This window comes from Mus caroli, chromosome 3 (assembly GCF_900094665.2).
Source record: "Mus caroli chromosome 3, CAROLI_EIJ_v1.1, whole genome shotgun sequence".
NCBI lineage: Eukaryota > Metazoa > Chordata > Mammalia > Rodentia > Muridae > Mus > Mus caroli.
In genome coordinates this window covers 68,123,525-68,146,760 of record NC_034572.1, presented here as the reverse complement: position 1 = coordinate 68,146,760, position 23,236 = coordinate 68,123,525, and the positions used below count along the sequence as shown (strand labels likewise).

The 23,236-nt window shown below is 35.6% G+C and overlaps 1 protein-coding gene across 11 annotated transcripts in view; it reads left to right on the top strand.

The window, feature by feature from the left end:
* Positions 1-23,236, top strand: part of Zbbx (zinc finger B-box domain containing) — a 110,229-nt gene that overhangs the window by 48,726 nt on the left and 38,267 nt on the right. For 8 of the 11 annotated variants that reach the window (XM_021157881.1, XM_021157883.1, XM_021157875.1 and 5 more), the window contains 6 exons: positions 200-346; positions 6,326-6,500; positions 13,782-13,917; positions 20,748-20,857; positions 21,202-21,302; positions 22,560-22,639. In XM_021157881.1, coding sequence (XP_021013540.1) covers positions 200-346; positions 6,326-6,500; positions 13,782-13,917; positions 20,748-20,857; positions 21,202-21,302; positions 22,560-22,639 — 749 coding nt within the window. The remainder of the gene's footprint in view (positions 1-199; positions 347-6,325; positions 6,501-13,781; positions 13,918-20,747; positions 20,858-21,201; positions 21,303-22,559; positions 22,640-23,236) is intronic. The other 3 variants (XM_021157882.1, XM_021157879.1, XM_021157885.1) reach the window with 1 other exon arrangement.

Here is a 23,236-nt window from a genome sequence, read left to right as displayed (position 1 = left end):
TCAGAATGTTTGAAGGGAGGTATGGGGAAGGTAAATCATATAATTATAATATGATCTGAAAAATTAATAGAAAACAAAAGTATATAAATTATATTGAATTTAATGAGTCATACATTACTGAAAACTTGATTTGTTGTTTGTAAATCACTGAGACTCCTGCATTAAGATTCTTGACAGTACTTTCCTTTTTTTTTAATAGCCAAAATCTCAAATCTTATCCAACGTATTAAGTGCTGCTCATCAATTTATAAAGGAAGAAAATCCCCCCAATGAAGGAAACCATGCTGCAGAAGCATCGAGTAAAAGTCAGCAGAAACCAAAAGCTCTCCTTCAGAACAGCTCTGAGGTAAACTGAGGGAGACAAAGGAAGAGATTTCCTGTCCTACATGTGGTGACTGCCATTTATATCTTTTACCACAGATGCACATTTGGGGACATTATTTTATCATGTTGTTAGTTAATTTGTGATTGTTTTAGTAATTGACTATATTTAGACTATAAAAATTAATTCTAATTAATTTAATTAATTCTAATTAATCTAATTCTAAGATTACTTTGATCCCACTGAAAATTGTTCTTTTTGGTGAAAAAAAATTTTGACAATATGGCTTTTGTGCATTTTGACCATGTCAAGAACTGAAAGTTGAAGAGAAACATTCAAGTAAAATTCAGGATGCATTATAACAATTTTTTATTAGTTAAACTTGTACATGCTCAATATATAACCATTTAGGTGGCAGGCAGTTTCAACAGTGTATAAATGAAGATGGATACCAAATTCTGGCAGTTATTTAGATTAACTATTGATCACACAATGTGCTACATAAACTTTTATCTGCACACACACAAATGTATATACATCTTAGGGTTATATTTGAGGTCAGGGTTAGGGTTTGGGTTAGGGTTAAGGTACATACATGTGTATGTGTATGCACATATATCTGTGTATAGGTACTTGTAAAACATTCATATATATTGTTTTCTTTTATAGGGTGAATTTAATGTGGTAGATTTATTGAGGAGAAGCAGGGGAGAGAATAAAAGCCTCCCCAAAGTGGGAAATTTCAAGGAGAAGCATTCTCTTATATTGACTCTTTGGCAAGAAACAAACCCCACATTCTGATTGATGTTATAATCCTCTTTCCTGGGTGGTACTTGTCTTTTTGCAGTAGCTCACTGACTGAGTTATTTGGCTCATCACAAAGCTTTGATACTTGAGGATTAAGTGTGGGTTGAACTGAAGTCTTTTGACCTTTGCATATGTAGATAAGTGTTCAATTTCAGCATGATTTCTTCCTGCATAGGAACTAGGCTTGAATGTACCCAAAAAGTGGGAATGTTTACATGCATTTTTTTTCATAGATCTGCAGAAAATATACTATGAACCATCATTGGATGAATTATAGTATATTTTGATGGCTACTCTCCCAAGGTCAGCTTTCCCCAGCTCCTCTATGTCTCCCACCACACGCAATTTCATGCCCATTTTTCTCGCCTTCCCTAGAGAATATACAGGCCAATAAACCAAATAGAAGAATAAGACAAAGCAAACAAACAGAGAAGAAGAAAAGAAGAAGAAAAAGTTAAGAATTGGGAGTCAAAACAATGTGTCTTTGGAAATGGAAACTGGATGGAAATGATTATATATGACAGAAAAAGTTTGTGCAGAGCTACTAATAGATTTGATAGTAGCCTGAGTTGTTTGGGAGTTTGCATGAAGCCCTTTTGACAAACAGCCTCCTTCCTGGTCCAGGAGGTTTTACTTGGGGACAAGAGAAAACCAGTTGGGGTTTCATCTCCTCTGTTATTTGGTGGTTCCATTTAGATTTACCTGATGAGTGTATATATTTTAAGAAGCTTCTACTGTGTTAGGGTTTCATAGGACTCCTCAAATGGCCTCTCTTGTTAATTGACTCTCCCCTTCTTTCCCCTTTACTCTCTAAGCCTTCATTTCCAGCATGTTCCTTTTTTCTAAAACTGCATTCATTTTCCATACCTTAGGATTTCCTTCCCTGCCCCTTAGTCCTTTACTAAATATTTAATTTCTGTGGTTAAAGAGACACTAGCATGCTTATTGATGACTTAAAAGAGATCATCCACGTGTAAGAAAATACACATTTGTCCTTTGGGGTCTTGGTTATCTCACTCAAGATAAATTTTTATCTAGCTCCATCCATTTATCTGTGAATTTAATGATTCATTACTTTAACAGCTGAATAATTTTCCATTGTCTTAGTATAAATGTGTGTCATTTTAATTATTCATTCATGTATTGATAGACATCTAGACTGTTTCCAATTTCTAAAAAAATACTGTTTTCAGTAAAGCAGCAATGAACATGGTTGAACAAGTGTCTCAATTTTAGGATGAAGCTTATTTTGGGTTTATGTCCAAGGGTGTTATAGCTGGTTCTTGCAGTAGATGGATTCTTATCTTCCTGAGTAAATGCCACACTAATTTCCATAGTGTCTGTACAAGTTTCCACTCCCACTAGCAATGGATGCATGTTCCCCTTTTCCCCACATCCTCACCAGCAGGAACTGTAATTTGTTTTATTGATTTTAATCTTCTGACTTTTGTAAGATAAAATCTCAAAGTAGTTTGGGTTTGTATTCCCATGATGACTCAGGATGTTAAACTTCAGGTTTTTCTCAGCCATTTGTATGTTTCATCTTTTGAGAGTTCGCTATTAAGTAGAACCCTATTAGTACTGTTAGTATAGGTTATTATTTTTATTGGTGTCCAATTTTTAAAAATTCTTTATATATTTTAGATATTGACCTTCTATAAGATGTATGATTGATAAAAATCTTTCCCATTCTTTAGCCTGCCTATTTGTCTGAGTGACACATTTTTTTGTTTGTCTATTTGGTTTTTGTCACACAAAAAATTTTTCATTGTTATTAGGTTCCATCTAAAGATTCTTGATCTTAGGGGCCTGCACTATTATTGTCTTGTTCAGAGAGTCTGTGCCAATGAACTCAAGGCTTTTCCTTATATTCTTTTCTATCAGATTCAGGCATCTGTCCTCATGTTGAAGTTCTTGATCTATTAGAGTAAATTTTGTACATTGTAATAAATAAGGGTGTATTTAGAGTCTTACACATGTAGCCATCCAGTTTTACCAACACCATTTATGAAGATTGTGTCTTTTCTCCAATGTATGTTTCTAGATTTTTCATTAAAAAAATCAGGTATCCTAGGTATATGAAATTACTGTATCACCAGTTTATACTAAACACCAACTTGTATGTTTTATGTCATAACCATATTGCTTTTATTACTGTACCTCAGCAGTACAGTTTGAGAGATCTTGGATGGTAATACCTTTAGAAGTTCTTTTATCCAGGTTCTCCAGTTTTGTTGAGTATAGCCTTTTGTAGAAGGATCTGATGGTGTTTTGGATTTCTTCAGGATCTGTTGTTACTTCTCCCTTTTCATTTCTGATTTTGTTAATTAGGATGCTGTCTCTGTGCCCTCTAGTGTGTCTGGCTAAGGGTTTAATCTATCTTGTTGATTTTCTCAAAGAACCAGCTCCTCGTTTGGTTGATTCTTTGAATAGTTCTTCTTGTTTCCACTTGGTTGATTTCTCCCCTGAGATTGATTATTTTCTACAGTCTACTCCTCTTTGGTGAATTTGCTTCCTTTTGTTCTAGAGCTTTTAGGTGTGTTGTCAAGCTACACCAGCAAGATTTTGCTGAAAGGACCCTGATATAGCTGTCTCTTGTGAGGCTATGTCAGGGCCTGACAACACACAGAAGTGGATGCTCACAGTCAGCTATTGGATGGGTCACAGGGCTCCCAATGGAGGAGCTAGAGAAAGTACCCAAGGAGCTAAAGGGATCTGCAACCCTATAGGTGGAACAGCAATATGAACTAAGCAGTACCCCCCGGAGCTCATATCTCTAGTTGCATATGTATCAGAAGATGGCCTAGTTGGCCATCATTGGGAAGAGAGGCCCCTTGGTCTTGCAAACTTTATATGCCTCAGAACGGGGGAACACCAGGGCCAAGAAGTGGGAGTGGGTGGGTAGGGGAGTGGGGTGGGGGAGGGTCTGGAGAACTTTTGGAATAGCATTTGAAATGTAAATGAAGAAAATACCTAATAAAAAAAAGAAGTTCTTTTATTAGTCAGTTTTTTTTTCTTTTGGTTTTATTTTGTTTTGTTTTGTTTGATTGTTTGTTTGATTGATTGTTTTTGTATCCATTTTTGGGGGGGTGTTTCCGTATGAAACTGAAAACCTTTCAAGTTCTGTGAAGATTTGTGTCAGAATTTTGATGGGGGATTACATTGACTCTGTAGATTGCCTTTAGTAGAATGGACATTTTTAATGTATTAATCTTACTGATTCATGAGAATAGATGATCTTTCCATCTTCTCATATCTTCTTCAATGTCTTACATTTTTAATACACAAACTTACTTGGTTAGAATTACTACCGAAGACATCAAGTCACAGCAGTACTAAGCTCATGTTCTCCCAGAGATTCCGGACAAGGCAGCCCAGCTAGGGGAAAGGGATCCAAAGATAGGCAACAGAGTTAGAGACAAGCTCCACTCCAGTTGTTAGGAAATCCACATTAAGACCAAGTTGCACAACTGCTGTATCTGTGTAGGGGATGTAGCTCCAGCTCATATCTGGTTTTTGGTTGGTGGTTCAGTCTCTGGGAGCTCCTAAAGGTCCAGATAAGTTTACTCTGTAGGTCCTCTTGTGTGTCTTTGATGACTCGATCGATTTTTATTTGTTTTGCAAGGTTTTTTTTTTTTTTTTTTTGAGAATTTTTACATCCATGTTCATAAGGAAAATTGGTTTGCAATTCTTTTTCTTTGTTAAAGTCTTCATGTGATTTAGATATCAGAGTAGTTGTGGCCTCATAAAAAGAATTAGGCAGTTTTCTTCTCTATACAGTGAAACAATTTGAGGAGTATTAGTATTAATTCTTCTTTGATAGTCTGATAGAATTCTCAGTTGAATCAATTTGACCCTGGGCTTCTTGTGATTAGGAAGCTTCTAATTGCTACCTGTATTTTGCTGGGGATTATGAGTCTATTGAAATCACTCATTTGGTCTTGATTTAATTTTGCAAGGTCATATATATCAAGAAAATTATCTATTTCTTTTAGACATTCCAACTTGGCAGAGTGCAGATTTTTGAAAGCATGTCCTTCTCTCTGAATTCCCTCAGTGTTTCTTGTTATGTCTCCCTTTTCATTATTATTTTATTAACTTGGATCTTCTCTCTAATTTTTTAAGTTAATCAAAGGTTTTATCAATGTTAATGATTCTCTCAAAGAACCAACATTTTGAGTTGCACTGCTTCCTCCACTTTGATGAAATTGATTGGTCATTTTATTTACTGGTTAAGGGAAGATACTATATTCTAACCATGTACTAATGAAATGATATAAAACAGTATTCACCGAAGATTTATCCCATGGGGTCTATAGAATAAACTGTTTCAGAAATAACCTAGTGGAGAAAAGAAACAAGCAAGCAAATAGAAAAGAGGTCTCAGAAGAGTTAGTCATTGTCACTATTCCCAGTGGAGAACTCTGTAGGAAGGTGATATTGGAGAAGTTGAATGGCATGAGCAAAATGGCTGTGAAAACCTATGCAAAGGACTCACAAATCGTGTAAAGTCCTGATGAAGAAATGTACATAATATTTCTCAGTTCTACAAGATCCTAAGGTTAGCTGGAAAAGTGAATAATAAAGAAAAGAGGGGGTGAGAGTATAGAACAAGGAAGGAGAAGGTTCTTCAGAAACTTTGCAGATGCTGATAGAAACACTGTATTTCAGAGGATCAAAAGGTTTTCCACACAAGGACAGCATGAGGTTTATGTTAGAACATGTAAAATTACAAACATATACATCTATACTCATGCCAATTGATGTGAGTTCAGGCCTATAATCCTGTAATTCAGGAGTTCAATGTAGATACATCTCAAGTTTGAGACAAGTCTTGGCTACATAGAGAATGAGAAGCTATGTCCTATCAGACAACTGCTGTAATGTGAAAAGGTTGCAAGTAGCAGAGGATTGGTCAATGAGAAAGGACGGATACTATGTACATAACCAGAACATCTGTAGAAGGGATGAGCAAGGATAAAATGAAGTTATCAGATTTAAAGGCTTTTCCAGTGTTAACATCTGAGCTGACCATTTATAACTGCTAATAAAGTTTTAAGGAAAACAACAAAGCATTTAAATGTCTGCTACATAAGAACATATTCTTCTGAGTTAAATGCATCCTTTTTATTTTCATGTCCTTATAAGATGCAGGAAATTTAACAAGCAAGTCTTTGTTACATTTTAACTGGCTAGGTAGGAGCTACAGCCTCAGAAGGAGGAGAAGGTGAAAACCCAAGGTGCAAGGTCATGTGGGAAATGCCTTTTGATGAAGAAGCATCTGCCCAGTCCTTCCGAGAAGCCTTGACACAGTGGCGAGCTGGGCATCAGGAGGAAAACAAGGAGGAGGAAGAGAATGCAAAAAAACCAGGTATGGACACTGCTCACATCATTGAACATGATAGAGGTGTCTTCATTTCTTTCCACTCCTGACAGTACAAATGCAATGCTTAAAACAATAAAGAGCAATTTGCTAGAGCTTTGCAAGGGAGCTTGATGTACACACCAGGCACTCAGTGGTGAGTCCTGTAATATTTTTCATGCATGAAGTTGGTCATGGGGGGATATTTACCTTGTTTTCTTATGTAAATTCAGATCATGGGATGAATGGAACATTGAAGTCTAAACTTTTCTTTTCCTACAAGGAAACAGTGGTTAGAAAACTATTTTATTTGAGATCTACTGTTGCAATGTATCAGGTTGGCAGAATCTATGGGGCAGGTAAGCAAAGGACACTTTGTATGCCTTAGATCAGTAAGTTTCTTTTCAGTGTGGACAAATCTCCAACAAAGCAACCTAAAAGGGAATTTATTTTGGCTCACAGTTGGAGACAATAGAACCCATCAAGGTAGGAGAAATACAGCAGCAGGTGGCTCCAAAGCAGCAGGAGCAGATGGCTGGACTCCTCATTTCTTACATCACTGTAAAGCAGGCATGAGACCAACACTGGAAGTAGGTGCTAGTATAAACTACACAGCATGCCTCCCTGAGAAATACTTCTTATGGTGAGGCCTCAATCTCCCAAAATGTACTGCCTCCAAAATAGCACCATAAATAGGAAGGATGGAGGAACAAATGTTTGCATATAAACCTTAAACCATAAATTGAAGGTGGAACCTATGACCACAATGAACCTCATAGGAGAATAGAACTGTGCTTGAAATATTTTTCTTTTGCATTTATAAAAGCTGTTTCTCTTCAAGATTTTAGTCTCAGTTTTTGGTTCAAATATAAAATAATGGGTTTCTTTATGATATACCCATATAAACTGTGATGGCTAGTTTTTGTGTCAGCTTGATACAACTTTAAATTTTTTGAGAGGAAAAAAAAACTCAGTTGAGCAAATGCCTACATTAGATTGGCCTGTAAGGCAATGTACAGGGTGTTTATTAAATTAGTGATTGATATAGGAAGGTCCAGTCCATTGTGAATGGGGCTATCTTTAAGATGGTCCTATAAGAAGAAAATATCTAATAATAAAAATAAATAAATAAATAAATAAATAAATAAATAAATAAATAAAACGTAAAAAAGGAGGTTGAGAAAGTCACAAGGAACAAAGACCTCAGCAATATTCTTTCAGGACCTTTTTATCAGTTCAGATTTCCAGGTTTCTTTCCTGTTTGTGTTCTTTCCCTGACTTCCTTCAATGATATACAGTAAAGTATAACTGAAATTAACTCTCTCCACTACAACTCACTTTTAGTCATGGTGTTTCTTTGCAGCAATGAAACAGTAACCCTAAAACAGCCTGGATATTAGCAGAACTTAATCAGGATATGCAATGAAACAAAAGGCAATGCTCAGAACATCAGGAATATTGTTAAATTTTAACTTTGAGTTTGTAATGGATTATTGCACATAGAGTGAAAGATCAAGCCTTGCTTTAATTCTTTCTCCTATTGGGTGCATTGGAAATATGGATCCAATATTGACTTATTTCCTTAGACATAAATATTGAAAGTATCTTACACTGCAAGTCTTAGAGGTGGTATAAAAATCCATAAGTTAGTACATAAGTAATCGTTTATATGCTACAATGAAATGCCTAAAATAACTGTTTTGGGGAATTATGAAAATGTTGTCATCAATCCTCATTCAGTGAAAAATATAGTGTTCAAAGATGATTCAGACCATCATAAAGTTTATCCAACTAACCACATTTGCTTTGAAATGCTATATTTTTAACAGAGAACGTACCACAGCATTTACAAGTGAAAAGACACTCTCTATCTACTACAGAACTTGATAAACATTTACTGTAAGCAGCTTCATGTAGCCAGTCTTCTGAATAGAGAATGAAAAATGTCAGAGACAACACATGAATGAATGAGTTAATGTGCTGCAATAAAACCTTATACTCATGAACACAAATTCAGTAATAGAAAAACATATCACATTTAAACTACTAGCTCTCATGGGGTAATCCTTGACTCAGTAAATTCTCTTTTTCTGTCCCTAGATATAATAAGAAATAGAGGTACTATTTATGTTTTTCTCCTATGAGCTGTATGAGTTCTGCTCACATCGAGGAAGGTTTATGGTTACTATTGCTTCCATGAAACACTGTGACCGAAAGTTAGTTGGAGTGGAAAGAGTTTATTTTTCTTACACTTTACTGTTTAGCATTGAAGGAAGTCAGGGCTAGGATGTTCCTTCACCATTTAATTACATTATCTCTCTGGCTTTGTAGCATTGTGAAGACTGCAATACCTTGGTTTCCTTCTACCTACCAATGGCCAGTGATTGGCCATTAGATGGATGTCATTAGGGTAATGGGTTGATACATAGAATGGTTATAGTAAAAAAAAAAAATTATCATGAAAGCCACAGTGATTTATCCTCATGGTAAAATACATATTTCAGATACAGATTTGTTTATTCTGCCTATAGTGTATGTCCTATGTAATCCTTATTTATTACCATACTACCCTCAGAAAATAATTGTGCTATATCCCATGTCCCAAACTCATGAGATAAGTGCAGCTATATCCATAGATTTAATTTCTCTTACCATGTGCCACATTTTCTCGAAATCCCTATCTTAATATTTCCTTACAACAATTGACACAAGGTACAACATGATCCTCGTTAGGGGAAAATATCTCACGAGTTTGAGTATTTTTCCTTCAGGCTGCTGTTATGATCTATGAAACTCCTGTCACGTTTCCACTATAACAGGAAGAACAAACTACTCTCTGATGTTTTAAAGCTTGTCATCACTAAAGTGAGGGAAGGGTCACTTCTCTGGCTTTGTTAGAGCACAGTTACAGAAGTAATTCTGCCATTTCTACACCACAAAGATGAGACTGATTAAAACCCACAGATAAATGGTGACATGTGGCAGATGTCTTCTGTCTAATATTGTTTTCATAGAGGAATTGGAATCCCAGGGAAGAAAGGAATTATATGGCTTTACAGAGTTTGAAGAAGAAAATATATTTAACTGGGAACTTTGAAAAGAGAAAATGTTTTTATTTTCTGTGTTATTTTCATTTTCAGTTCTGCTGTGATGTTCATTAGCAAAGATTAGGGTGCATTTAGACTGGGTATTTGGGGAAAGATGCTATGATAATCAGATGGATGTTTGGAAACGAAAGTTTCAATGTTTTGTGTGGAGTGATTGATTTTAGCCCTTATTCTCATTCTTCCTTACAATGAAACTCCTGTGTAGACATAGTCATAATAAGGACAGTAATTGACATATTTAATTTTGATTGACTATAGAAAATTAAACATTTTATTACTAATATGATATGTGGTTGTAAATATTTTAATTCCATAATAGCTTTTATATTCTATATTGAAATGGGTCTAACAGAAGCATTATGAATTTCATACAGCTCATGGGGGAAAAACTAGTAAGCATCTGCGATTCTCCCATTTCATATGATGGCTCTGTTTTCCCTAGCTCCTCCTGCGTCTCACTAACTGTGTTCTATCTTTTTTAAGTCCCTTGGTTTCCCTGAAGTTTATTCAAAATATATTGTCTTATTGTGTAAGTATTTCATGTGTGTGTAGTTATGTTATGTATATTCTTTTGTATCTAATATGACCTAGTATTATTTATCTGAGATTCATGCATGAAAATGTGTATGGTTTTAATTTACCCGCTTTCAATGTTTGCTAATCTTTTATTCTGTGAATGTGCCACTATCTCAGTTTAAATGCTGATTTTTTTCATTAATGTATTTCTCATTTTGAGCATGTCAAATGATACTACTATACATGTTTTGCACATAGTTCTTGAAATATGCCCTATAAACAGTTCCAAAGATGTCATTACTTGAGAACAAACTAGCTGGTTTGTCAGGAATATATGTCCTCAACTAAAATAGATAAAAATGAATTATTAAGAAAAGTATTTTCAACATTTTATACTCCACCTGCAACATTTTATACTTCATCTGAAGTGTATAAGAATTTCTGTTGATTCCATTATCACCAACACTTAATATTTTCAGGCACTTAAGAGTTTGCTTAAATAATGGAGATAGTTACTATGCTTAATATATGCCCCGTTTATTATAAATTACATTAAGCATCCTTGTGTTCCATGGCCATTTAGCAGAGCATTGTGCTTTCAATTTCCCAGTTCTCCAGAAATTTTTATCATTGATTTCTTCCTTAATTCATTTTAGTCATCCAGAGACTTCTTTTCTTCGATGTGACTGTTAGGAGCTTTTGCTGTCCAGAGGCTATTATATGAGCTGAAGTTCTTCTCTCTCTGACCTCTCTGCTGACATTCTCACTTCGTTTCCTCTACTCTGCTCTCCTGAGTGTTCCTCGGATTCTTTAGGCACCCATTTACTTTAGGACTTTGTGCTGTGTGTTAAAAAAAAATGAACATGCTCTCAAAAGAATGAGTGGTAGAGAATCTCACCCAAATTCTCAGAAGGGAAGGTTGCTGAGCCAGAAGCAATATGGTAAACAAAGCCCTGTTGATAGCTCCTGAGGTCTTTCTGTCTGTAAGCCATAGCTCGTGCGTGTGCATGTCCTTCAACCGATGAGCAAAGTTTCTTGCTGAATGTATACTGAAGATTCTTCTCCTAGCCGTTAGATGTTTGTTATTAGGATCAGTTATCTAAAACTTTCATAAACACATGAATGTTGCGTGTAATTAAAAAAAATTTTTTTTTCCTCGGGAATTCTGCCTGCGCTCCAGGCTAGGCTCTGAGATCAGCTGCCGCAGATCTCACTCAACTCTATCAAGTGTCATCTGGCTGCTTTTCCTGGGACTATGATCCTCTCCCAGCCCCTCAAGGCTAGCTTTGCCAAACTGCCAACATCTGCCTCAGCTGCCCTCTTTCTTCACCTGCCCATTTCAGCGCTGCAGATAGAAAACACTAGACAGTTTTATTATTTTAAAACTAGCCAGATAACTAAATGGCTGGGTGAAGAATTTTCTGTCATAATCCTATCAGCCAGATCTGTCCAACCTCCTTAGCCCCTGATCTCATAGACTACAAACTCCAGGTGCCCCAAGACCTATATACCTGTAGTTTTCTCCTCATCCAAAGCCTGGTCTGAATTCTGCTTTTCCTGTGTCCTTTCTCTTCTCCTGGGAACCAGAAATCCCACTTTTTCCCTTTCGCCCATCAATTGGCTTTTGCTTTTCTTACTGACACAATCAAGAACCAATTAGGGAAGCCACATCCCCCTCTACAGCTCACCTTTTCTGTCCAAACAACTCTTCTCCCACATATAATTGAACAAAACCATAACAAGTATGAGGTAGAAATGACATCTAGTCTATAAAGTTGTCAATTAACATATTTCCTAACTGAAAAATTATGATTCTATCCCTTATTATGTTTAGAATTTTAGCCTATAACATCATTTGAAAACCATGTCATCTACTCTATAAACTCTATGTTAAAGTAACTTGGGTTTGATTATGAGATTAAAACTAGTTTTCAACCCCATCAGGAACCCTAGACTGACTAAATAGTACTTGAAAATATAGGGAGCACAAAGCATAGATTTTCAAGTTAACCATTTGTAGAGATAGCTGACTACCTGTACGGTACCTCCATCCTCAAATTTTTGGAGCATCAGTCATTTAGCCTTTTGGCCCATGATCATCTGACAGACCTATAAAACAAATTTGAAGGGCTGCTGACCTTGTCTCGGCAAAGTAAGTAGTTGATTATTCTGTACAATGCGTCTTTTGTGTGTGTGTGGGGGGGTGGTTGTGGTGGATGACAGTATTGTCTGTAGATGAAATGGGCAATTTCTGCTCAGTGGCTGTCTTGCCATGAAAACAACCTTGCCTGGAGGTAAAGATGCTCAAATTTTCTCTGATCCAAGAATGGGGTGTTGTCAGAAGCTGACATGTCTCTAGTCAAACGATTCTCAATAATGAAATGGCCTTAGCTGTCGTATTTTGTGGAGTTTTGAAGGCTTCAAAGACTATCTATTTATACAAGGTAATTGGGAAAACAACACCTCCTTCTATACACAAGGACCAGGTCTCAGCTTTATTTTCTGAGGTTGTGCCATCGGTGAATGGAGAAAAGTGAAACCCAGGTTGCTTGTTTTAGTCCTGTACTCTTCTCATCTTTATCCAGATATTAGAGTCAAGTACAGTATTCTCTCAGAAAAAGCAAAAACAACCTAAGTCCCCCTTCCTTCCTCTACCTCTTAGCTTTTCTGCTCAAATTCTCTAAGCTTCAGCACACCTTCTGCCCCTTCCATCACGGGCATAGTCACAATTCACACTTAGAACCTTAACTCTTTCTCTTCTTTTATGTAACAGATAATGGTTATTACTCTCCAAATTTCTGCTACCCCTTTTCCTCAATACTACAATACTCTTGGGCAGATGGGAACTCAGTTCCTCCATTGGGTTATTTAGCTGCTGGCATTTGGCTGTTGCTGAATGCTAGTCATTAACGTCTGCAGTATGAGGTTAGGACCTGCTTGGTGTTTGAATACCTTAAAAATATGTTTTTAAGCTTTACCACCTCCTTTTCCCACTTTTCTTGGAGCACTTTATTCTGGTGGTGTTTGCAAGCTAGATACAGGGCAGTATCTGAAGGTGAGAGTGGCTACCACTCCTGGGTTCATAAGTTTCCTTTAGCCCAAAGCTTGATCACTTTCAAATATCTCTGAGTAGTATTTTTTTTAGTTTGTGGTGCTTCAGAAATAATAGCATTTGGGAGGAAGTGACATCAAAGGCAAAAGTTCATGGGGGTTAATGTTCTCATTATGAATGAGAAAAATTCATTATCAATTATTTTCTACTCCCTATAACATGTAAATATTATTAGGAATGGCTATAATATACACCTCTTATGTGTATGCATGTGCTGAATGTATGGAAATTACAAGCACTCTGTTTGTATTTATCTTTCTCATTTAAGATAATGTTGCATTTGGAAAGCTTTTGACTCATAAAAATCATTTTATTTCCAGAGATTCTGAAGAAATTTTCTACAGAATCATTTATTAAAACCAAAGTTTAAAAACCTTTAGAATTATTTACATAGTAGACTTGGTATTATATTAATATCACATATCTTAACATGATAAAAATTGCATTTACAGGGATAAATGCCAAAGAGCTATTCTCCATAAACAACTGGCACTTTTCTTTATCTAACGAGAAGATATGAGTGTTCAGGGGCATGGCTACATTAATTATGTGCAGTGTTTATTTTTGTAGACTCTGTGGAAGAATGTGAAGTACAAACTAATTTGAAAATTTGGACTGAACCAATTAATATCGAATTCACAGAAGACAGCCTGTCATATATGGAAAAATTATGGCTTAAAAAGTACAGAAGGTATTCAGTAGAATTTTAATATTACTATTTCTTAGGAAATAGAAATTATTTTTATTTCATTTTGTCAATAAGTTTTTTGTAAGTATATTTCACATTTGTATGACTAATTTTAAAGCAATTTTAAATTCCTAAGAAGCTTTCACTATATTAGCAACATTTTTAATTACTTATATTTATACACACATATATATTTTAATCTTGAGAAATATAAAATGATGTGTTCCTGGGGAAAGACAAAAATTAAGTGTGGAATTTAAGAGTAATAACAAAGGTATTCAATAAACAAAGATTTACTTTAAAATGGCTTTGCTGTAGATAGATAGTATAGATATTTGAGGCTTTATTTCACAAATGTATTAAATTAAAATATTTTTAGAATTAAATTAATTTAAAATTAATTAGATCTTTAATTTTATACTTAAATTAATTCTAATCAGTTCATTTTTATTTTTAAAATTGTTTATGTTTATTTTTATAATTCACTTTACATCTCAATCACAGCCCCCTTCCTTCTCTCTCCACAGCTACTCTTATCTCCCCACCATCACTTCCTCCCATTCTCTTCTGAGAAGGGGATCCCGGCTTGGGTACCACCTTACCCTGCACATCTGGTCCCAGCAGGTCAAGGCACATCCTCTCCCACTTAGGCCTAACCAGCAGTTCAAGTAGGGGGAAAGGCAATCCAGTGGCAGGGAACAGAAACAGAGACAGCCACTGGTCCAGTTATTAGGGGACCCATATGAAGACAAAGTTGCACATCTGCTACAAATGTGTAGAGTGTCTAGTTTCAACTACTGCATGCTTCCTGGTTGAAGCAACCAGGCTTTGAGAGCCCCCATTGGTTCCAACTTTGTTGACTCTGTGGATCTACTTGTGATATCCTTAATCCCTTGGAGTTGCTCACTTCTATTTTTCATCCTTCCACAAGACTCCCAAGCTCTGCCTGATAATTGGCTACGGGGTCTCAGCATCTGCCTCCATCTGCTGTTTGCTGGAGAGTCTCCAGAAACAGTTATGCTAGCTTCCTGTCTGCAAGCATAGTAGATTATCATTAACAGTGTTAATGGCTCTCTCACATGGCATGGCTCTGAAGTAGGGGCAGTCATTGGTTCGTTGTTTCCTCAGTCACTGTTCCATCTTTCTCTGTGCACATTTTGGAGGCAAGAAAAATTTTGGGTTGCAGGTTTTGTGGATGTATTGTGTCTTAGTCAGGGTTCCTATTCCTGCACAAACATCATGACCAAGAAGCAAGTTGGGGAGGAAAGGGTTTATTCGCCTTACACTTCCATACTGCTGTTCATCACCAAAGGAAGTCAGGACTGGAACTCAAGCATGTCAGAAAGCAGGAGCTGATGCAGAAGCCATGGAGGGATGTTCTTCACTGGCTTGCCTCCCCTGGCTTGCTCAGCCTACCCTCTTATAGAACCCAAGACTACCAGCCCAGGGATGGTCCCACCCACAAGGGGCCTTTCCCCCTTGATCACTAATTGAGAAAATGCATTACAGTTGGATCTCATGGAGGCATTTCCTCAACTGAAGCTCCTTTCTCTGTGATAACTCCAGCTGAGTCAAGTTGACACAAAAATAGCCAGTACAGATTGTTGTCCCCCTCCTCGTTTTGAAGTTGTACCTCAGTAAAGGGGGTGACTTTAGGTGACTAAAGGGTGCTCAGTCTCTATTTCCCCCTCTGATAGGAATCTAAGCTAGGGTCACCTCTATGAAATCCCAGTACCCTGTCCTGCCCCAGACCTCCAGCTAGTCAACAGAGATGGCCACAGCAGATTTTCATCCTTATGCCAATTCCTCTCTCCACCCACCTCATATCATCATCTCGGTTTCCCTTCTCACCTCTCCTACCTAGTTCCCTCTCATCATCCATCTCTGATGACAATTTAGTTTCCCCTTCTGAGTACAGTTCATTAATCCTGACTTGGGACCTCTTTATTTCTGGTATCTTTGGGTCTGTGGATTATAGCATGATTGTTCTGCACTTTTTGACAAAAGTCCACATATAAGCTACTATACTCAATACGCCTCTCTCTGGAGCTGAGTTACCTCACTAGGGATGATTCTCAAATTCCATCCATTTCTCAGCAAAATTTACATCTTTGTTTTTTAGTAGCTGAATAGTATTCCATTGTGTAGATGTACCACATTTTCTTTATCCATTCTTCAGATAAGGGATATCTATGTTGTTTGCAGTTTCTGACTATTACTAATAAAGCTACTATGAACATCATTTAGCAAGTGCATTTGAGGGGTGGTCAAACATCTTTTGGGTATATACTCAGGAGTGGTATAACTAGGTTTTGCCATAAAACTATTTCAAGTTTTCTGAGAAACTGCCAATTTGATTTCCAAAGTGATTGCATAAGTTTGCACTTGCATGAGCAAATGGAGGAATGTTTCCCTTAGTCCACATCCTTATCAACATATGCTATCACTTGAGTTTTTGATGTTAGCCATACTGATAGGTGCGAGATGGAATCTCAGGGTTGTTCTAATTTTTATTCCCCTGATGTCTATGGACATTAAGTGCTTCTTGTCCATTAAAGACTCCTATGTTTAGAATTCTGTTTAGCTCTGTACCCCATATTTTAATTGGGCTGTTTAGATTCTTAGTGTCTAATTTCTTGAGTTCTTTATAAATTTTGGATATTAGCTTTCTGTCAGATTTAGGATTGGTGAAGATGATTTTACAATCTGTAGGATGCTATTTTGTCTTATTGATAGTGTCCTTTGCCTTATAGAACTATCCAGTTTCATAAGATACCACGTATAATTGTTGCTCTTAGAGCCTGACCCATTGTTGTTCTATCCAGGAGGTTTTCTGTTTTACCAATGAGTTCAAAGCTATTCTCCAGTTTTTGTTCTATTAGATTTAGTGTATCTGGTTTTATGTTGAGGTCTTTAATCTTCTTGGACTGAATTTTATGCAGGATGACAGATAAGAATCTATTTTCATTTTTTTAAAAGATTGATTTATTATTATAGATAAGTTCACTGTAGCTGTCTTTAGATATACCAGAAAAGGGCATCAGATCTCATTACGGATGGTTGTGAGCCACCATGTGGTTGCTGGGAATTGAACTCAGGACCTTTGGGAGAGCAGTCAGCATTCTTAACTGCTGAGCCATCTCTCCTGCCCCTATTTTCATTCTTTTACATCAAGACATACAGTTAGACCAGCACCATTTGTTGAAGATGCTTTCTCCTTTCATTGTCTTGTTTTGCCTTCTTTATTAGAAACCAAGTGCCCTTAGGTCTCTTAGTTTATAACAGGATCCTTGATTCTACTTTTTAATCAACTTCTTTGTCCTTGTACCAATACCATGCAGTTTTATTACTATTGCTCTGTAGTACAGCTTGAGGTCAAGGTGATAACTCCAGAAGTTCTTCTTATTGTTCAGGATTGTTTTAGATAGCCTAAATATTTTGTTTTCCATATGAAGTTGTGAATTGTTTCAACTTCTGTAAAGAATTGTGTTGGGATGTTGATAGGAATTTCAATGAATCTGTGGATTATGTTTGGTAAGATAGCCTTAGCTCTGGGGCACAGATGGATACCAGAGGTTTGTTCTATCTTTTATGCCTGAGATTCTTTTTTCCATCTATTGTATTCTGTTGGAGACTTTTTCCTCTGTAGTTCTTGTTCTCTTTCCTAGGATTTTTTATCTTCAGGATTGCCTCAGTTTGTGTTTTCTTCATAGCTTCTATTTCCAATTTCAGCTCGTGGAGACCTATGGTCAGATTCTTTTTTTTTTTTTTTTTTTTTTATTTTTTTCAAAACTCGATTTTGCAGTATGAACCTAACATTGTCGATGAGGACATGTTTTCTTCATCGGCAATTTTAACAACACTTAGTAACTTGGGATTTTATAAGCTCAATTTGTTACATCTCAGAGATGTCTACATTTCATTTTTTTCTTCTAATTTTCTAGAGGATGAGAGGGAAAAATGGCAATCTTGACAAAGTAGGCTAACTTTAAGTACAGTTTTTTTATTGTCCAATGTGCCTCCTAAGTGACATGGCTACTATAATGCTGGTCTTTGATGCACATTTCGAAGAATAAAATTCTTGAGAAACTCCATCCTGCAAGAAAAGAGTGATCACAAGGCCCATGATATATATGTATATATATATATATATATATATATATAATCTGAGTGAAGGCCCATTTCATCTTTGGGACATTCTCAAAGATATTATTTTTTGTGAGTGATATTTTGTCTTCAACTAATATCAGAGCCTAATCATCATTCTGCTTTGCTGTTCCACTGATGATTTTGTAGTTCTCTTTCATTTAAAAATTGGAATTGTTCAAGAAAATGTTTTTATCTCTCTTGTTTTCTTTTTAATTATTGATGACCCAATGATTGTGGGAGTGGGGCCATCTACTGAAGCATAGTCAACCTTCCAGAGACCATCTCCCTCAATAAAACCAACTCATCCCCCACCCCCCCTGCCAAGCAGCTACTAACTTTCAACTGTCTCTTGTGCTCCTATCCCTTCCCATTTCCCTTCCTAACTGACAGGTTGGTTTTATCTTATGCAGTCTTTTGTAAACAACCACAGCTGTTAAGTGTTTTTGTATGTAATGATCCTGTATTATTCAGCATATGTTGTTTCTTCCAAGTTTTTACTAAATCCTGGCTCTCCTTCATATTGTTCCCTTAGCCTTGGGAAGAGTGGGCATCTTGTAGCTATTCATGAGCACTTCACAGGCACGTATTCTCTATAGTTTGACCTTTTTGAGTCTTTGTTTTAGTTGTTGTTACTATATTAAGGGTTTTGTATGAGGATTGATGGCTGCATTAATCTACAGGTACAGAGATCGGTGTTTAGAGAGCAGACAAATTCTATGTCCATTAGGCAAATAAGAACAGTAGGTACTTTTCTGGAGCTTGCAGCTCTCAGGAATAAGCTCCTGGACAGATTTATTTTATATTTAAATGGATTTATATCAGTAAGACTTAGTATGAGGGATGAATAAACCAGTCTGTGTTACAGCCACAAGAAACTAAATTTAATCCTTAGAACCCACATAAAAAATGTTGTGCCTAGTAGCAAATAAGGCAGACCCAAGTAAAACCCAGTAAGGCAGACCCAAGCTGATCTTTGGGACTCATTGGACAGACAAGGTAGCCTATGCTTGGCAAAGTCAAGCCCAGTGAGACTGTGTACAATCAAGTGGAGGGCAGTTGAAATATCATCATCCATGAGTGACCAACCTCACAAACATCTGCATATGCATGAGCATACAGATGCATACATGTGTTTATACAACACACACACATGCACACATGTATACATGAACAAGCAGAGAGACACTGAATGAAATATTTCAAACACAAGAAAATGTGGAGCAATAGCTATTATAGAAATTGTTTTCATCTTTGCTTATATGGTATGGTTTTGTGTGAGATGTTGGGGATGGAATGACCAAAGTCATGACTTCATAAATGATTATTTAGTTACTTATTTGTAGACAAATTGCTTATACTTTGTTGGTATAATTTCTCTTGTGTTTAATATAGAATAATTATTTGTGTAGGGTCCCTACTCTTCAATCTTGCAATCAGAATTTTATAAGTCTTTACTTATAAAATAAAGATGAATATAATCAAGTAAATGTGTTTTGCTTGATGAATTATTTGGTAATAGCTTATTTGCACTTATGCATATATACAGGAACTTATAGAACAATAAACTAATATAAACTAGGAAAGAATTTCTGGTGCCCAAATGCCAATTTCCCTTTGTTCTTTCATATTACTTAATATTCTTGTACATTACTTAGTTAAATTCTGATCAGAAGGAATTACTCTTTCACAGAATGTTTTAAAATGTAAAGTTCAGTAACACAAAATATTTTGTACTTATGTGATTTGTACCACATATTACAAAATATAGGTAGTATATTTACTAGTAAAAAAAAGAGGCACTGTAAACTAAGTCCATGGTTAGGAATATATGCTTGTGGAGACAGGGTGCTCTTGCTGTGTTCTTTGCCTAAAACTAGTAGTTTCTCTCCTCTCTTCTCCTCTTATTAATGAACATCATAATAGAGATTATTTAATCTAGTTCTACTACTACCAAAAGTAGAATAAAATGGGTAAATTTTATGTTTTATGTTGGCATTAACAGCATCAGCCTTGTCTTTTACACTGGCAACCATGTGAGCTTACATGATCTCTGGGGATTGTGCAGTTATTTTTATTTGACTCACAAATGAACTCTCTCCTCACAAATCTGTGGTCACAATTAAGTACATACTCTTGAAATCTCAGAATTCCCAAAATTCAGGCTTCCCATTTGAAATACTCTGCATCCACCCTTGATGTTAATTAGGTAACAGATGCCACAGATATAATATCTCACATTCTTATAATGGGACCCTATTTTACCACTCCACCAATGTGTTGAAAGTCTAGATAAATGCTTTCAGGTTGCCTAAGAACTCATCAAAATACAGTGCCAAGTGTGTGCGATAAAACATAGACTTGTAAATTAGCCTTGTCAACAGTATGAAATGATCTTTGGATTCCATGTGACTTTTGAGAGAATACTGACTTGAATCATGACATTGGTCTTCATCTTAAGCAAAACACAGTATGCAGTTGAAAAACTTCTTATGTGATGTGGAATTGATTTAAAAACCTTCATCACATTAAAATTATATTAATCACAATAACCTGTGAATTAATATTACAGTCAAAATTTCAGCATGAATTTTGAATTTTCACTCACCTGGTAAGTAAAACATCTTATCTGGGAATGTTCAATTAAAATAATTTTCTCTTTTAATTGGAGCTTTGTTGTTTTACAGAACTCCACAGGAACAACTTCGTACCATGCTACCAAATACATTCACACATCCACATGAATCTACTGCAGAGCCACAGTGCACTCAGAATGGAAATGAGTCTGACAGTGATGGTCAGTTGAGCTCTAATGAAATCTCTTAACACGTATTGTTTAAAATCATATAACCAAGCATTAATCAACATATGCTTTTTAGTTTTGGTCCATGTATTATTCTGAGACAGATTATGGAACTCTAGTTTCTTTTATTTACTATAGTACATTGCTTTAATTTAAATAGCTTCTTGTAAGAGATAAGTACAATCAAATGTGTGTATTGTTTGAGATGAAGGAATCTATAGTGTTTCTTTGTGTAGATTCATGAATAACTTTTCATTTACTGTTGGTAGTATTATATCAAGACAGAAAATTATCAGACATGTTCTTTGCTAATATTATTTTCCAATTCTATTTCCTAGATGAAGAGATCAAAGTAAAACCTCCACCCCTTTTTATGCCAGTGGAAAAATTGAATATAGAGAGACCTCCACCATCTCTAACAATAGTAGAACTGGATGATGTAAGTATATAATGATCATTCCAATGTTTTATCATAGAAAAATTGTAATAACGATGGCCTCCTGTTTTTGTCATTAAGATTTCTTTAAAAACCACCAGAATTTAAGAAGAAATTCATGTTTGGATAACAGCTTGTCAGTAGATGGTAAACTATGTGTTTTATCGTAGAGAGTGTATGTACACACTAACTTAATGTCTGTTTTCAGAGGCATGCCTCATGGAAGAACTGCCAGTGTTCTGCTATGCTAGCTCCCTGAGTATGTTTCTTTTTCCTCCATAGTTCTTTATCCTTTTACACTTTCATAAACGGGTCAGTTTTGTTACATGGTATTTTGTTTAAATATATGTAGGTGTAAAATGAAATTTCTGGAATATCATTAATATTATTTTTCTTTAAAGGAAAATCTATTATTTATAATGTAAGAGTTTTAAAAAACAATGACATTACAACACTGGAAGACATAATGGAATCAGAGACAGCTAAGCAGAGTTCAGACTAAGTGACTCAGATGTGATCCAGTCCTGGAATTTGGCTTCCTAGTTACCTAATAGTTTAATTACCATTTTCTTCAAAACATTCTGAAATTTTTGGATTGCTGTTTCAGAAAATTATGAGAATGCAGAACCCATCTCTTGCTTCTTCTATGGCCACTGGATTGATAACTACTACGGCTTTTATTCCTTCTATTAATGATTTATTTATCATTTAAATAGTGTCAGGTATTAGTCACCCCCCACCCCCTCCACAATTCATTCAATAAAATTTTGATTCTTAGAATAAGTTGGAGACATGACAGTAAGAAAAATGGAAAAGTGATAGTCACTAATCTACTAGGATTGACAGTTGTTACATAAATTGCTATTATTAGTCACAAATGTGACAATTATAAAAATCAACAAAAAACATTAAATTAGTTCTAGGAGAAACAGGTGAATTTCATTTCCCTGGGAACATATAAGATATAACTAGAGAGTCATTTGTAGCAATTATATATATATATATATGTATATACATATATATATATACTCATACACAAATATACAGTTTATTATATATATTTTGATATATATTAAACTATAAACTATATATATATATAATTTATAAAAAGATGTTAAAATGAAAATATCTAAATATATGTAAATATCTAAATATCTAAATATAATATGTGTGTGTCTGTGCTTATCACCCAAAATTAACTGGCTAATGTATAATGAATTTATTGAACATATTAACATCACGTAACGTGTATTTAATAAGACTCATGGAGCAGAATTTGAAGACCCAGGAATTGCTGTGCCTTACAGAGTCGAATTGGCTGACTCAGAGAGTCAACTTAGGTAAGTTCTTTCCATTCTGATTATTTACTTTTTAAACATTAATCACATGGCTGGGCTGTGGTAGAATAGAAGAGCATTTGCATGCACACATGATGAAATAGGGTAGATCTGATCTACAGTATAGCCAAAAGTAACAGTAAGAAAACAAAGTCCAGCCATGTAAATACCATCCATTTCTCTAGCTGGAAAATTTGTGCTGTGTAAATATTTATTAATGGTAACTTTACTTGAGTCATGTAGCAATTTATACATATTATTTTCAGTTAGCCATTTATAAAACAATAAAGTCACAGTTTTGTCTAATATTTTTATTACTTTATATATTCTTAGGAATTTAGTAATTGGTATCTTTTAAAAGAGTTTTTCCAAGTTAGATATAATATATATCAATTCATATTTCTTTAAAAATCCTATTTGCCTATACTTTTTTTTATTACATCTTTTCCTCAATTACATTTCCAATGCTATCCCAAAAGTCCCCCATACCCTCCCCCCTACTACCCTATCCATCCATTCCCATTTTTTTGGCCCTGGCGTTCCCCTGTACTGGGGCATATAAAGTTTGCATGTCCAATGGGCCTCTCTTTCCAGTGATGG